The sequence below is a fragment of the Felis catus genome, chromosome B4, assembly GCF_018350175.1.
Source record: "Felis catus isolate Fca126 chromosome B4, F.catus_Fca126_mat1.0, whole genome shotgun sequence".
Classification (NCBI taxonomy): Eukaryota; Metazoa; Chordata; class Mammalia; order Carnivora; family Felidae; genus Felis; species Felis catus.
The window spans coordinates 100,506,848-100,524,482 of NC_058374.1; the positions used below are offsets into that span (position 1 = coordinate 100,506,848).

The 17,635-nt window shown below is 40.8% G+C and overlaps 1 protein-coding gene and 1 long non-coding RNA gene across 3 annotated transcripts in view; one reads left to right on the forward strand and one right to left on the reverse strand.

Annotated features, from left to right (window-relative positions):
• The window catches only part of E2F7 (E2F transcription factor 7), a 40,327-nt gene that overhangs the window by 10,010 nt on the left and 12,682 nt on the right, over nt 1-17,635 (reverse strand). Inside the window, exons 5-9 of one of the 2 annotated variants that reach the window (XM_006933903.4) lie at nt 13,858-14,148; nt 12,309-12,467; nt 10,690-10,824; nt 1,344-1,529; nt 788-860 (exon numbers count right to left, since the gene is read on the reverse strand). In XM_006933903.4, coding sequence (XP_006933965.1) covers nt 788-860; nt 1,344-1,529; nt 10,690-10,824; nt 12,309-12,467; nt 13,858-14,148 — 844 coding nt within the window. The remainder of the gene's footprint in view (nt 1-787; nt 861-1,343; nt 1,530-10,689; nt 10,825-12,308; nt 12,468-13,857; nt 14,149-17,635) is intronic. The other variant, XM_045062100.1, reaches the window with a different exon arrangement.
• Nucleotides 6,714-14,579, forward strand: LOC123386651. Its single transcript, XR_006600885.1, has 4 exons — nt 6,714-8,149; nt 10,882-11,023; nt 11,701-11,832; nt 12,465-14,579. It is a non-coding gene; the product is annotated as an uncharacterized LOC123386651 (long non-coding RNA).

Genomic DNA, 17,635 nt, shown 5'->3' on the forward strand with positions numbered 1-17,635 from the left:
AATCAAAGAGCCTGGGTTTGAATCCTGGCTCTGTCACTTATCAGCACTGTGACTTTGGGCAAGTTATTTAACCTCTTTGGGTTTCCATTTCCTTTCTGTAAAATGAAGAAAAAACAGTACCCACCTCAAACGTTTGTTATGATTAGATGAGTTAATATATATAAAACTTTTGGAACAAGATCTGGTGGTTCATAAACAAAGTTATCTATGGTAATGACAAAATGACTCCTGGAGCTCCAATCTTCAGTCCTCAGTGCCATGTTAGTAGTGGATTGTCTTTTCTCAGTGTATTTGTTTTTATTTTTTCCCATAAGCTTTCATTAGCATAGGGGATCCATTCTTCCTACTTTTGTGTCCTTGATGCTATATTCAGAACAGTGTTAGGCACAAAGGGGAAACAGAAAATTCTTTTTTTTTTTTTTAAGTATTTATTTTTCAGAGAGAGAAAGAGAGAGAGAGTGTGTGTGTGTGTGTGTGTGTGTGTGTGTGTGAGTAGAGGAGAGGCAGAGTGAGAGGGGACAGAGGATCTGAAAGTGGGCTCTGTGCTGACAGCAGAGAACCTGCTATGGGGCTTGAACTCACAAACTGTGGGATCATGACCTGAGCCAAAGTCAGACGCACAACCAACTGAGCCACCCAGGCACCCCAGAAAATTCTTAATAAACAAATGGCTGACTTCTGAGGAAGACTGCTAAATTTACCTTTTGATGGGTTGCATTTCAATGTGTTCAAAGTTAACACCAGAAAATAGAAAAGAGTACACTCAGAGTTTTTAAAAACTACTTACTGTGAACTGTCTTCTATTTTCTGTCTGTAAACAGCTGCCAGACTTCCAATTTCTAAGGAGTAGCCACCTGATCCTAAAAAGGAAAATAAAACTCTAACAAAATATGGCAAGAGACTTACACACACCAATTATATATAGTAGGATTCATTATTCACAGCTCAGGGATTATAAGATTATCTCAAATCCGTTCTGGTTTTGACTCAAAGAGAGAAATTTCCAGAAGCTAGCTATTAGTGGGGAGTTCAGGTCTCATCAATAATTAGAAACAAAACAAAGAAAACAAGTGTTGCTTTGTAAACCTGATGAATGTCTGAGATGCATCAAACAGACCCAGTTGGCAAACCAGTGGATCTTCATGGCTGACTAGGATGAATTTCAGGCACGGAGCCATGTTCATTCCCTGTGAAGTCAGCAACTCTTTTGCCCTCAACCATCCTTTTACTTCAGGTAAGTGAAAAAAAGGGCATGGCCTAGAGTCAGCTCATTTTAAAATGCCTGGTAGGGTGACTGTTACATGACAGCTGACGGAGTCCACGGAATAAGAAAAGGCATATACCTTGTTCTTCTCTATAAGGACTGCTGGGCTCTGAGTTCACTTTCCTCTGGATCCTCTCAGAAGCCTGAACTGTGTTAAAAGAACCATGTCGAGCCAGCCTCTGTTTTGCACAGACTTGAATCTGGCCATATGTTTCTCTTTTCAATTCTGGTAAGACAGATGCAGAAACATCCACTAGTTCTTCATCTAAATAAATGAGAGAATTGGTAGTGTTGTTATATAGCTATAATTCAGGATAATTTTAGCCTTTTTAGAATATAGCTTTGGGAGCCTGTAATTGTAATGGAGCTATCCTATAAATTAAAAACTAAGACAATCAAAGGAATCTTATGAGCCTTGTCTCAAACCCCAATTTCTTTAGATGTACTAATTTTTTTAAGAGTTAGTAAAAGACTATAAAGTGAAACCGAATTCATATATATTCTAAAATTATCCCAACTGCAACAAAAGTAGAGCAAAATGTTCTCCAACCCAAATTAGAATGGACCTGACATTTCAGATGCTTTCTTTGGGCAGAGATATCAAAGGAAAACCCAACCATGCTCAGCCCAACACACATATTTAGAGATTTTAACATTAATTGGGATCAGCCGATTCTGCCACAGCTCTAGGGCAATGAGTATATGAATCTCTATTTTCTATTATGCTCTATTATGTCTTTCTTAGGCAGTAGGAGGCTCAGTTACTAAGTGACCAAGGGAATAAGGTCAGCAAAAACATCATGGTTGAAGTGCTGCAGAACAGTGAGAATAGAAGGGCCTTGGAGGCCCATTTTTTTGTTTAAAGAGGCTGTGTAAAATCAGGACAAAACTTCCTGTATAGAGCCAGGCCTATGTTTCTACATAGAAATAGTCCCTGTTATTTAGTCATTCCTACCCTGTTCATCTGTGTGATTTTTCTTTCTAGGTTCAAAGCATGCACACTTGTTTGTTTATTCATTTATTTGGAAAGAGAGACAGAGGGAATGAGTAGGGGAGGGGCAGACAGAGAATCCCAAGCAGGCTCTGTGCTGTCAGTGCAGAGGCCAAAAAACACGCATAATTTTAAGAAATAGTTATTTATTTTGAGAGAGAGTAGGTGCCACTGGGGGTAGCAAGCAGAGACAGAGGGAGACAGAGAATCCCAAGCAGGCTCCACACGGTCATTACGGAGCCCGATGTGGGGCTGGAACTCATGAAGTGTGAGATCATGACCTGAGCTGAAATCAAGTCAGACACCTAACTGACTGAGCCACCCAGGCACCCCAAAACATGCCCATTTTAATGAAAAGATTAATAAACTGAAGGGCCCTGCTAGACTTACATTTTCTACAACACATAAAAACTGAAAAACAAAATCACCTTTACAAAAACCCCCAAAATGGTCTTTAGAAAGTTAAAAATTATAAAATCAAAAAGAAAATGGGTCCAGACAGTAACAGGGAACAAATTTACCCTCCTTCCTGAAACAAAATATCAGACAAAGTCTATCAAAACAATGGCTCTCAAGACACTGGACAGCAGGGTCCTTAGAGACAGGAATCAGTGGAGTGAGATTGAGGATTGCCCCCCCACTTACTGTCTGGAGAATGTTTCCAGGTTGGAGTATAGGGAAGGGAACCTGGACAGAAACTGGAAGTCTCTCCACATTGAGGTTGGAGCTGGGAGTCAAGGAAAGCCAGGATGGCTAGAATTTGCAGGGCAAAATACCAGAAAGGAGAACCACACAAAAAGAATGGTGGAGACCTGCAGAAGGTACTCCCACTCTTAAGTATTCCGTGGAACACCCACGCATGTATGAAACCTACCCAATGTTACAGAAAGAACTACTCAAAAGGAGAAGAAGGAATAGTGTCTTGCAGCTCACCCAGGGCTGGGAATAGTGCCTGTTGTCAACAGCTAGCATGGAAAAATCTTGTAATTCATGGGTCACTGGTTAGAATGCTGAAAAGGGTATTATTGCCTCAGTAGTGGGGATAATGCACTAAAGACTAACTGCTGATGGCCCTGCCTACTAAAGCTTAAAAACAAGGCCTGAAAGGTTCACTGTTCCCAAGTAACTTCGCTGCATCCCAGAACAAAGCTGAAGAACATTTTTAGAAAAACTGAAATATCTAGCACCCCCCATCTTAGTGTCTGGCATATAATTAAAAATTACCAGGTACAAAAAGTTGAGCGAAATATAGCCTGCAGTGAAGAGACAAATCAATGGAAATGGATTCAAAAGTGACACACGATAGAATTAGTAGACGGGCACATGAAAACAGGTATTATAATTCCATGAACTCAGGGAACTAGAGGAAAGACTGAACATGTTGAGTAGAGTCATCGAAAATCTAAAGGTTCAAGTCAAACTTCCAGTGATAAAAACTGTAATGCTGCAGAAAAAAAATAGTGAATTTGAAGATATACCAATAGCAACTCTCCCAAATGAAACCCAGAAAAGAGAATGAAAGAAACAAAACATCAGTGAACTGTGGGACAACTTCAAGCAACGAAATTTAGGCATAACTGGAGTCCCCAAAGAACAGAAGAGGGGACAGAAAAAAAATCCAAAAAAATAATGGCTGAAAATTTGTCAAAGTTGATAAACACCTTCAACCCATAGATCTAAGAAGCCCAACAAACCCAAGTACAAGAGACATGAAGAAATACCAAAGCACACATAATCAAATCATTTAAAACAAGGCAGAAGGAAAATCTTAAAAGCAACCAGAGACAAAGGACATATTATATCTGGAAGAACAAGATGATGATAGATTTCTAACAAGAAACAATCCAACCTAGAAGACAGTAGAGCAACTTCTTTAAAGTACTGAGAGGAAAAACCTTCAATCCTGAAACCTTTACCCATCGAAAATACCTTTTTAAAAATTTATTTTATTATGAGAGAGAGAGAGCGCGCAAATGGGGGAGAGGGGCAGAGGGAGAGAGAGCATAAATCTTAAGCAGGTTCCACACTGCCCAGAGCCCAATGCAGGGATCAATCCCATGACCCTGGGATCATGATCTGAGTCAAAATCAAAGAGTCAGACACTCAATTGACTGAGCCACCCAGGAGTCCCAGCAAAAATATCTTTTAAAAACAATGGAGCAAGGTGGTAAAAAACATACAGATTTCCTGTTACATGATAAGTACTCAGGATGTAATGTCTACCATGATGGCTATAGCTAACACTGCTGTATGTTATATACAATAGTTGTTAACAGAGTTAACGGTTGTTAACAGAACTCCTAAGAGTTCTCATCACAAGGAAAAAAATTTGTTTCCCTTTTTTTTTCTCTTTTTATTGTATCAATATGATGTACGCTAACCAAACTTACTGCAGTGATGAATTCACAATATATGTAAGTCAAATCATTATGCTCTACACCTTAAGCTTATACAGTGGTGTACATTGAGTATATCTCAATAAAGCTGGAAAATGGGGAAAATAAAGATATCTTTAGACATAGGAGAGCTGGAAGAATTCATTAGTGGCAAATCTGCACTACAAGAAATGTTAAAGAAAGTCCATCAAGCCAAGAAAAATGATACCAGATGGAAACCCGCACCTACAAAAAAGGGATGACAAGCACCAGAAATGGTGATTACATGGGTAGATATAAAGTTTTCCCCTTATGAAAGTCTTTTAAAAGACAATAGACTGTTTAAACCAAAAATAATAACAATGCATTGTGGAGTTTATAACACACAGAGCAGTAAAATGTTTGGTAGTAATAGTACAAAGGCCAGGCAGGGAGAAGTGAAAGTATGCTATTATAAGATCCTTATATAAGTAGTACATCATTTGAAGGTAGCCTGTGATAAGTTAAAAGTGCATACTATAAATCCTAAGGCAGCCATTAAAATAACACAACAAAGAGTTACCACTAATAAGCCAATAAAGCCAGTAAAAAAAAAAAATTTATGGAAGCATAAAAAATAATAAATCCAAAAGAAGTAAAAAAAAAAGTAAAAAGGGAAACAATGAGCAGATGGGACAAATTGAAAACAAATAGCAAGACAGACTAAAGTCAAATATCAATATTCACCTTAAATGCAAATGGTCTAAACAACTCAATTAAAAAGCAGAAATTGTCAGATTAGATGAAAAAACTCTCAACCATATACTACCTACTAGAAACTCACTTTATTTATTGAATTTTTTTTTAACGTTTTTATTTATTTTTGAGACAGAGAGAGACAGAGCATGAACGGGGGAGGGTCAGAGAGAGGGAGACACAGAATCTGAAACAGGCTCCAGGTTCTGAGCTGTCAGCACAGAGCCCGACGCGGGGCTCGAACTCACGGACCGTGAAATCATGACCTGAGCCGAAGTCAGCCGCTTAACTGACTGAGCTACCCAGGCGCCCCTAGAAACTCACTTTAAATATAGGTACCAATAGTTAAAAGAATGAACAATATACACTATGCTAACTAATGGAAAGAAAGCTGAAATGATTATATTACCATTAGATAAAGTAGATTTCAGAACAAAGAATATCATCAGGCATAAAGAAGGGTTATTCATAATGAGAAAAGGGTCAATTCACCAAGAAGACGTAGGGATTGGTCTTAAATGTTTATGTACATAATGACAGCTTCAAATACACATAGCAAAACCTGATAGAGCTGAAAGAAGAAATAGACAAATCTGCAACTATAATCAGACATTTCAACATTCCTCTACCAGCAATTGAGAGAAGAAATAAACATAAAGTCAGTAAGGATATAGAAGAATTAGACAACACAATCAACCAACTCGATTTAGTTGTCATTTGTAAAACATTCCACTCAACAAAGTAGAATATACATTCTTTTTAAGTGCATATGGGTAGACCATATCTGTACCATAAAACAAACCTCAATAAATTTGAAAGGATTCAAGTTACATAAAGTATATTCTCTGCCCACATGGAATGAAGTTAGAAATCCATAAGAAAAAGATCTGGAAAAATCTCAGAAAAATTGGAAATGAGCACACATCCCAATAAAAGGAAAACATAAAGGGAAATTGCAAAATATTTTGAATTGAAAGACAGAGAAAACACACATATCAAAATTTGTGGGATAGAGCTAAAGCAGCACTTACAGTAAAAATTGACAGCATTAAATACCTACTAGAAAAAAGAACGATCTAGAATCACCTCCACTTCTACCTTAAGAAACTAGAAAAAGAGAAAACTGAACACAAAGTAGAAGGATAGATCTACTAGAGATAAACTGAATAGCCCTATAGCTGAAAAACTTGAATCTGTTATTTTTTTTTTTTTAATTTTTTTTTTCAACGTTTATTTATTTTTGGGACAGAGAGAGACAGAACATGAACGGGGGAGGGGCAGAGATAGAGGGAGACACAGAATCGGAAACAGGCTCCAGGCTCTGAGCCATCAGCCCAGAGCCCGACGCGGGGCTCGAACTCACGGACCGCGAGATCGTGACCTGGCTGAAGTTGGACGCTCAACCGACTGCGCCACCCAGGCGCCCCTGAATCTGTTATTAAAAACCTCTCATGTAGGAAACTGCTTGCCCACATGCTTCACTGGTGAATTCTACCATATGAACAGATGTACATGACTATTTACTGTAGCTTTATTTGTAAATAAATAAATTTATAAGTAAATTTCTAGCCAAACACTGGAAATAATCCACATGTCCACCAACAAGTAAATGAATAAAGAATGATATATCCATATAATGGGATACTCAGCAATGTAAAGGAATAAACTATTGATACATGATACAATACTATTAATCTGACAGTAATTATGCTGAGTGAAAGAAGCTTGATAAAAAGAGTATACACATTACAGTCAATTCTTGTTATTCACGGTAGTTATGTTCTGTGAAGTTACCATGAACACTGAATTAGCAAATACTGAACTACTGCTCTTAGAGGAAATACAGGGTGAGGTTCCTGCCAGCCTCTGGTCACAACATTTTCATCAACTGATCAACACATAACCCTGTTTTATATGTGTGTCTGTTTAAAGACACCTTATTTAATATACATTGTTGATTCATTAGTGTTCAACTCTTAGCCAAAAGCACTAGAACGCATGCCTGAAGGAAGCTTTTCTAACATATGTATTTCCACTGTAAGGCACTTCACAGCCTTCTTGTACTTAGAATCATCAGCACTTCAGTAGGACACTTGTGAGCCATTTTAACAGCAAAATCCCCAACACAAAGCACAAAAAATGTGAATACATGGCCTTAAAAAGACCACGGAAAGGACACTTGTTTATAGCATGAGAGCCAAGTAGGAACAAGTACGAGAAACAAGGCTGTGTTGCCTTGTTCGACCTCAGCTGGGAACAAGGGTGTTACCAACCGAAATTTTTTGCCACTCTTTGCATGTCTGTGAATGAATGAGAAAATTCTGCGAGTGTTGATTTTGGAGTTATCAAAAAATTTTAGTGAGTATGTAAATTTGCAAATATGCACTCTGAATAATGAGCATTGACTGTATATAATTTGCTTATAAAAAATTTTAGAAAATATGTACAAAATCTAGAGTGAAAGAAAGCAGATCAGTGGTTGCCCTGGGGACGGGATGGGGGTAAGGAGGGAGGAATTACAAAGACACAGGAGACTTTGGAGGGTGATGGGTTCATTATATTGACTGTGGTCATTCTTTCACAGGTGTACACAATGCAAAACCTACCAAATTGTAATTTTAACCATGTGCCATTTATCCTGTGTCATAATAACTCAAAAAAGCTGTGAAGAGGATGAAAAGGCCACGATGGTGGGAAGGAGAAGAGGAAAGAGACATTTATTAAGTTTACCCATGAGGAATTGCTACACAAGGAGTGAAGGAGAGTGAATTCAAGAGATCAAAGGTAATGTGAAGTTCCAGATTGCTGGGTTGTTGATGACGATGGTGATGTCAGTAATGAAACTAGATATACAGAAAGAAGATCAGGTTTCTGTCAGATAGAGAAAGTGGGTTCACAATGAGGTTCCTGACCTGGTCTCAAGTCCTGGTCCCCTCATCAGATTGGAGCCCTTCAAGCTGGGTACACAAATCCCTTCGTGAGACTTCTCAACACCACCTCAGTTCCCTGACTACCCTATTTTCTGCAACGACACTACTACCCTTGAGTCCCTCTTCTTTTTTTAATCTATCTAAAGATCTCTTGTCACTTCTGCCTATTACATCTAGGACAGATTTCTTGGTTTATTTTGAAGGCTTCCAAAACGTCCCAACCAATCACATTTTATGTCTCGTTATCCTCTGGCCCATGCCCTACACCTAAATCAGGGTGGCTGATCTCTAAACATGCACCAGATTTGTTCTTAGGTATCTTCTCCCTGAACTCAACAGCTCTCCTTCCCTCTAAAACCTAACGGTTCCATCCATCAGAACGTCACCCATATCCTCTCTGAGTTCCCCCAGAGCCAGGACCACCGTGTGTCGTGCTTAATTGTTCTCTAATTTTCAAATGTAGGCTAATTACACCTTCGATAGAAGCTCATTAATCAACTAAAGCAAGTAAAGGCACTAATCTGGGTACTATAGGGTAATCATGGATGAATATAGGCTGAGTCTGCTTCTAACTTATCGGGAATCTGCCTCTTTAGAAAACAGTTTGACCATTCCTTAAAATGTTAAGCATAGTGCTACCATATGAGCCATCACGTCCACCCCTAGATATACCCATGAGAAATGCAAACAGACGTTCGTATCAAAACTTCTCTGTGAATGTTCAAAGTGGTATTATTCATAATTGCCAAAAAATGGAAAAAATCCAAATTTCTGTCAATCGATGAATAAATGAAGTGTGGCACATCTATACAATGGGATAGTATTCCACAACAGAAGGCAAGGAAGTACTGATACATGCTATGAGGCTGAAGGACCTAACAACATTGTGCTAAGTGAATGAAGTTGGTCACAAAAGACCATATATTGTGTGATTCCATTTATAGGGAATCTCCAGAATAGGCAAATCTATAGAGACGGAAATATATTAATTTTCTCCTGGTGCTGGAAGGGAGAGGTTGGGAAGAAGTGGGAAGGAAGTGCTAATGTGGACAGGGTTTCTTTTGGGGATGGACTGTGTTTTCCAAGTAATTGTGGTGATGGTTGCACAACCCTGTACTAAAAGCCACCGAATTGTACAATTTAAATTGATGAGTTATGTGAGTTACATCTTACGTGAGTTATATCTTAATATGGTTGTTAAAAATTAAAACAAAAACGACCACGTCGGGCTTCCAATGAATGCAGAGAGCTGGGGCAATGGCATGACATCAACATCACCGAGCACAGTAGCACAATACTACATCGCAACAGCTCAGATGTGATAGTCTTTGCTCCGGGTGATCAGGGAAAACTTCACGGAGGAGTTGACATTCAAGCCAGATCTTGAAAGCCGAGTAGAATATGTTTGGGTTGAAAAGAAGAGGGCTTCACAAGTGAAAAGGTTAGAAGCTAAAGGCAGAGGTGTGCAAAATGGCAAAGGTGTGTAATTCATGCAGGCAGGGATGGCGTCACCCGCGCCTTTCAATCTCTCGTGGCATTTAGTACAGTAACTTCATGTGCACAATGCACATGCAGTAAGTGCCGGCTGGCCTGAATTAGTTATACTTGATTTTAAGTGGTTTCATCTAGATCCTAAGTGAATAATGTGTTCTAAGTGAGGTAGAGAGCTGTATCTTTTATAAGCCTGGGTTAAGTGGCATGAATTTATGCTACTAATACCAAAATTGGAAGGGTAATTTAAAAATAACTTTAATGGCTTCTTTTTTCCAGGCAGCACAGCTATATGTAAAGTAGCTGGTATAGTAGGATCCAGTCCCCAATTGTTCAGATATTACCTGTCAAATTAGAAGATAATACCCTTTTTTGCTCTAGTTTAGTAAAATTATAACACTTGTAACCTGTTAAATAAATTACCAAAAAGGTGTTCATGACATCCATACTATATTTAGAAGCCATCTCATCACGTATTAGTTTTGTGATAGTAATCGATATAATTTTAACACTATCTGGGATTTCGAAGAAAAATAATGCTTTATTTTGCTGATGCAGAAACAACCAGAGTTCATAAGAAGTGTTATTTTTAATCCTTAATCCCAAACTTCCAGGAACTTTGGAATAAAATAAAACATGCTAATGAGTTATAATTTAATAGTTACAGAAACTCCCACATTATAAGCTCTCAGGATCTCCCTTCCTACCATATGGGAGCTGGCCCCACACACCATTTAAAGACTAACGTTCCTTGTTCCAAGAGTGATACCTCTAGTCTAATTTACAATGTGACACAGGTTATGGGAAATGAAGATCAATCTCATTGAGCAGTAGATGCATGATTTGGAAAAGGAACTGGGGATTGAAATAAAATAGGTCCCTAGCAAAACCATGCCACCTTACCGCTGGAACTGAAGTCCACAGGCCCGATCCATTTGAAGGCTGGTTTCCGGCCTCGCTCCTCGGTTACATGCACCTTCTTTATTAGAGCCAAGCTGGTCAGAACATTGGCTATGTCGTAGAGGCGTCGTACCTTTGCTTGAAGATATAAAACACAATTATGGTCACACCGTCTGTAACACCATTACATTTTAGTTTATGTGACAGGTCACTTTTCTGGGCGGCCATATAAACCTCAAGCAGAAAGCAGTGGGGTGCAGCAGAGGCCAACGGCTCTGTCATGCAATGGCCCGAGATTTATGGATCTGATATATCTGAAGACACATACTACGGGAAGGTCAGTGTGTCTTTCCTTTTCCACAACTTCACACCCCTTGTGAGAGGCACCTGGTAATGAGCAGGGAGCACCGAGATTTGCAGGGAGCGCCGAGATTTCAAGAACGCCAAGGGAGGGAAAGGGGCTATAATTAAAGGCTTAGTAAATCTAATTCTGATGTGTGGCATGTCAAAAGCTTGCTCTGAGTTTCTCCCAGCAGGAGGTGGTGGCACCAGCTCCAGCAGGCAGCTGGCCTGTGAAAATGACAGGGATTCCCCAGAGCTTCCCGTGAGGCTGTGCTCTTGGGCACACAAGACCGTTGGGGCTCAAGGTCACGAGGTTCAGCTGTGCTGAAGACAGGCATCTGGCCACCTAGTGGGGGAGGGGCGGGGTGGTCCTTCCCTGAGTCTTATGAGGGCTGGGGGAGAGACATTTGAAAATGCAGGTACTAGAGGAGACATTCAGAAGAGGTGGTAAGACATCTGACAGGCAGGGCAATACCCACAAAGTAATGTCCATTCAAGAAATCAATTTACAGGTAGGAAACCCACTTGACTTTGTATCTAAGATCAATCAGAGGAGCTCTGATTATCAGAGGAGCTCTGATTATGGTCCAGGAACATCAAACATTCACCCCAGATGCAATCTTCTTCCCAATTCTGATAGAGCTGCATTTTACCTACTCATTTCTCCCACAGGGTGCCTATACCTCCAATGGAAACAGAAAAAGCAGAAAGCTGAGATCATGGCTTCCCAGGCCTTGAAAGGGCTACTGGCAGCCAAGGGCATTTGGCTCAACCTAGGCTTGACAGAAAAGGAAGATGCACTGGGTACGAATCTCGGAAACTCTATTCTTGCCCAGCGGCCTCATCCCACCACCCCTACCCTACCCTGGTCATTCCTCTGTTTCTTACCTGCAGACAACTTTCATCTCCACCCATCAGGAGAGTAGGCAGGGGGTGAGGAAAAAAGGGGAAAGAAAACTCAGACATTCTGTCTTGGAAGCAGCAATACTAAAGAGAAACGCAAAGCATCTTACACCCTCCCTGACCTGCATTTGTGGGATGGATGGCATTCTGCTTCCACCATCCATCCTAACTGCCGAGGAAAAGGCATCGGACAGAACTTTAATGGGAATTATAGTATTTACTAACTTACCTCTCACAGCCCCAAGAATCTTTATGAGTGCAGGAAGGACTGCACTTCTCAAAAACAATTTCTTCTTCAATCTCACAGGCAGAAAATATCGATATATGATATGACACCCTTTTTGTACTTATAAGTGGATTTAAGTGAAGATGCTTACTTTTAAATTTACTATGGTCTGGGGTATCCTGGCTTTCTTCTATCAGTATTTTGGCAGCCACATCAAGAGTAACAATCTTGGTTTTGGAGACGAGGAATAGCATGACAAACTTCTGGCTCATAATTCTCAGAGACTTGTCTTTTCTACTGTTTGCAGATGCTACAAAGGGAATGAAATGAAAGCATCAAAACATATAATTTACCACATGAAAGATGGTACTTAGAGTTTGCCAGAACTACTAACTCTACCAGCAGATGGAAAGATCAGTCTTATTACAGGCAGAAGCCTACTGGACACACAGCACAAAAAGATGGCTTGTAAACACGAGATGGATTTTTTTCTTTTTTCTTTTTTTTTTTTTTTTTTAAGTAACCTCTACACCCAATGTGGGACTCGAACTCATGACCCTGAGATCAAGAGTTGCATGTTCTACTGACTGAGCCAGCCAGGCGCCTCAAGAAATGAGATGGGTTTTCTTATGGCTTGGAAAATGACTCTACAGGAGGCATAAACTCTGAAATGCATATTTGAAACCACTCTTAATGCTTTACACTCCTACTTCATAGAATAAATCCATGAGGTAGTTTTCCTGGAGCAACTTTTTGAAAAGATGAATGCAGAAGGATAAAAGGAAGGGTAGACTTCACAGACTGTTTTCAGAACATCAGCTGTTCCCTCAAAGGCAAGAACTCTGTTTTTCTTTCTCTGTGCCCACAATATCTAGAATATATCTTAAACACAGTAGGCGCTCGCCTCTTCCATTGCTTTTCAGAAATAAGTGAAGAACTAAGCTGTAAATGAGTAAGAGACACTGATTAGATGTCTGTTGCTGTATATGGCAGGCAAACCATCCCTGACAGATGGCTGTCTCCTCTGGTTACTAGTATAAGAACTGGCTCATGGGGTGGAGCTAAAAGGCACGAGGCAGTAAATCTAATGAAAACCAGGCCCACATTTCCATCCGTATTATATATGCAAGGGAAATGCTGAGTGATACTTGTACTTTATCATCTTAGCAATGGGATTTAGGGTAAGAATGATGAAGATCAGTGGTCAAAACAGGAAGAAGCTCAAAAGGAGCTGGGAGGGGAAGAATAATGTAGATATAAATAAAAAAAAATTCTGTATCAAATGACAGCAGGGGTTATCTATCTTTCTTACCAACGTGTTCTCCTAACGGGGTTTGTTCCTAAGTAATCTACCCTAAATAGAATTTAAAAAACTGAATTCTGTGAAAAGATAACTTCTTTCCAAGTGAAATTTCCTTAAAGGCTCACAAACAGAAATCAGCATGGGGCTGTCAATCAGAAACGGAAGCGCCGTTAGCGATCTGTGGTCCAAACACACCAAGTACCAAGTGAACTGCCACCAGACAGGCTTGAAGTGAGGTCGAGTGGGAAGCCCAGTGGGGGAGCCATCTGTCCCCCTTTCTTCAGTAGGTAGAACAGGAGGACATCTCCCTCCAGGGCTGTCGATCTGGCACTTCCCGCCTTAGCAGTGAATCTCTGTGGAAGGAACCATCACTCGTGTGGTTTTATGGTGCACTCACAAGAGGGGTAGTCGGGTTCAGAGAAATCCAGTAACTGTTGATCTTGAGAATCTGGGCAGCCATCTTTTTTACGTTCTCCAAGTTTATAATCCATCAGCTCTAGCTCTTTCTGTTGGAGATGTGCCATCTGCTCCTCATATTTCTGCTCCTCTCCCAGTCTCTGGAGGCTCCTCAGGGTTTTTGGCAGGCTGTGCCGTCCATGCCAGCCATACTGATTCTTGGCCACCCGGCTGACCAGATGCAGTGATTCCAGCACATTTACAATGTCATAGATACGTCTCCTTTCAACGCCTGTTTGAAAAACAGAAGTCGACAATCATGCAGGCAAACATTTTTGAGTAAAGATTCCTTGAGGGCCTGGACCATGTCTGTAAGCTACTCTACATGCTGCCCAGGGCAATGCACAGCAAGGGTGGATGCTCTACAAACCAAACCTGTAAGGATGTTCTTGGGATCCAACCCTTAAAAGAGCGAGGGTAAAAAACATCCACCCAGAGATGGAGGATAGTTGCATCTCTGTTACGTCAACACTAGTATGTCTCTTCTTTAGACCCGTTAGGTAAACCACGTGAACACCTCAGCACGTTAAAACAGGTGGGATTGAGCAACACGTGTACCAGTATGTCTAATGGACACCTGATGAATGCTGTTTGGTTGATTTTGACTTCTACTCCTAATTATGCAGACTGTAAAATAAACTGTGTCCAACGCGTGACACCTCATTTGGACAATCGTATCCTTTCCTGGAGTTTGAATGATGTGGAATAATTATCTTTGTTAACTTTCTTAATGGCCCAGGAAGGAAAACAGATGGCAAATATTTTGTTTCCTAGTTTGCGTTGGAAACTTAGGAGTCTACAGCTTGGGCACCCTTCTCAAGCTGCTGGAGAAAGCTACAGCCAGGGCTGAACAACATACGAGGCTCCTTTTGCTCATAGCTTGGCCGCTGGTAACTGTCCCCGTGCTCCCATTCACAGTCGTTTGGGCTAAACAGCCCAGGGGTAAAGCACAGACACTCTTTATGCACAATACTGGCTGACCATGAAGTTCTTCAAGTCTCTACCCACTTTCCCAACACTCTCAAAATAGCTAGAGTTATAGGGCTGTCTACCACATTTACCAAAAATATTTACAGGAGTTAAGTGTGGGGGCTTTGAGGTCAGACTGCCTGGATTTGAATCCCTGCTCAATCCCTTACTACCTGGGTAATCTTTCTATGCCTTAGTATTTATCTCATTAGATGAGGAGGATTAAATGTGACCATAAATGTAACGGGTCTCCAACAGGGTATCAATTTTTATCTACTGTTATGTATTATTTTGTAAATACTTTCTGCACAGCATTAGAAATACCTAAAATCCCTGCTAGCATGAGAAGTCACAGTTTAAACAGATTTTAAAACTTTCCTGTGACTCATCCTGCTGAGCAACAGGCCCTTAGGCTTTTGGAACCCCACTGGCTCCTTTGCTCTCATCTGAGAACCCATAATAAAAGCCTCCGGGCATCTCCCAGAAAACTGGTCCAGCTATAAAGATGTCCTCTTTCTGCTCACTTGCCAGGAGCCGTTATATAATCAGAGCAGGCTTAGTGAATGTAGCTTCTGGCCCTTCAAAGATTTAACACAAGAAATTGATCAAATTCTGATGAAAACTTTGGAGGTGAAACAAAGTTCTATTATCTGCAGGAAGAGGCATTTCACAGTTCATGAGAACATTTTGGCTCATGACCCTGAAAGGCTCTTCATCCTCAGAAGCTCAGACTTTGGTGCCAGATGCCTGCTGGAAGGTGCTGGCAGGGGCAGTCAACAGCCCCTTGTCCAGATCTGCCTGTTTTTTTTTTTATTCCAGTCTGTTTTCATATATTAACACATCTTGTTTAGAGTGTAACATTCCATAAACCTTCCCATTAGAAATGTCATGTGAACACAACTGAGACACCCCAGGGCCAGCCATATGCTGGGCTGTTTTGTGATTCTGTATTAGATACAAATTGCTAAATCTCCATCTAGTGAGTAGACATCCTAAGAAGGGAAAATAAAGGAAGATTCTGACCGCTTGAAGGTAAGATGAGTGTTTAATATGCACAATGGGGGGGCGCCTGGGTGGCGCAGTCGGTTAAGCGTCCGACTTCAGCCAGGTCACGATCTCGCGGTCCGTGAGTTCGAGCCCCGCGTCGGGCTCTGGGCTGATGGCTCAGAGCCTGGAGCCTGTTTCCGATTCTGTGTCTCCCTCTCTCTCTGCCCCTCCCCTGTTCATGCTCTGTCTCTCTCTGTCCCAAAAATAAATAAACGTTGAAAAAAAAAAAACATTTAATATGCACAATGGGTGTTTAATAGGCAGTGTTGGTAAAAGCCACTGTGGCAGCTGCCTTTCAATCTGGACTGGTTTATCTGTCTACTGGCTCGTGCACTAAAAAGTTCCATTTCACAGGTCTCGAGACCTTCAGGTTACTCTGGGGCTTGTTCCATCAGGAAGGTTTTTCCTAGCATCCAGCCTTTTCCTTTTGTATCAGCGTAATCCTGTTAATCCTAGCCATGGCATTACGTACACCCCCATGGATTTATCAGTTATTACCACGCTTCCCTTAGTCCGAGATGGAGCTTGTCTGATGTTTTTGTCTAATATTTTGATCTAATCTTTTGTCTTCTGCACTGACATTAGTGCAAGGTCCGTGGATGGAAGTTGGGTATATGGAGGAAGCTGGTTTCATGAACCTCAGTAAGGACACTGTATGCTACTGTTTTACCCTCATCCTGTGTAAGATTAGTTTCTAGGCCTGTGCCTCAAATGGGTGTACCCTAAGTCTTCATCCGCTGGGTCACTTTCCCTTTCTTGTTTCATTGGCACTGACTCCAAATACTGTATTTTACTTCTGGGCTCCCCAACCAGGCACTGTACTTCCTTTCCCAGAGGGTGACAGGATAGCTTGGGGAGGGCAGAGAGAGATCTAGTAAGAGCTGAGTAGAAAGTGTTCCACATAACAGTAGGAGTTACCCATGCCCAGCCCTGAGTGAGGCATGTTGCTGACATTCTCCCCAAACTTTGCTAAGTTTCTGCAAGGTAGGTGCTATGATCCTTGTGTTTCAGACAGGAACAGGTTAAGTAACTTTTTAAAAACTCTCACAGCCTATAAATTGGAGAGCTCCATCTGATCCAAAGCCCAGCCCATGGTCCTTCCATCACATTCACTGCCTCATTATCTCAGTTTCTAGCAACTAAAACAGTTTTAGCCATCAGTTTGAATAATTCAGATGGCCAGTCATCTACTGGGGCACATTTCTCAGGGCTAGGGGAAGAAAGAGAATAAACAAATTAAAAATATAATCTATCATAAAGCCTGTTTAGTTGATTTTTTTTCTTTTCTTCTGTGTGTAAAACCTTATTTTTTAAGGGGACACCCTATACCTTCAAATCACTGTGATTTCTGCTTAGTTAAGATTGTCAACATGTTTATCCTGGGACCAACTGCAACCCATGCCCACTAGGGGTCTCTCCTCTGAGGCAGCTGTCTTCATATTTACAGCCCATACCCCACTGCACATTACACACACCCATGCCATGTGAACACATGTACTCCTCTTTGTTAGAAGGTTAGCTGTTTGAGTTATGTCCGGATGTGCTTCCTCCAGCTTGACAGGCTCGCTGTATCACACTGTATGGCTTCAAACATAACGCTCTTGCTCTCAAATCCTATTTGATAACAGAAGTAATACCAGGTCTGAAATCTTAGAAGCATTTTTAAAAATAAACAGCAAGCTATTTTAAAATGTGTTTTGTCT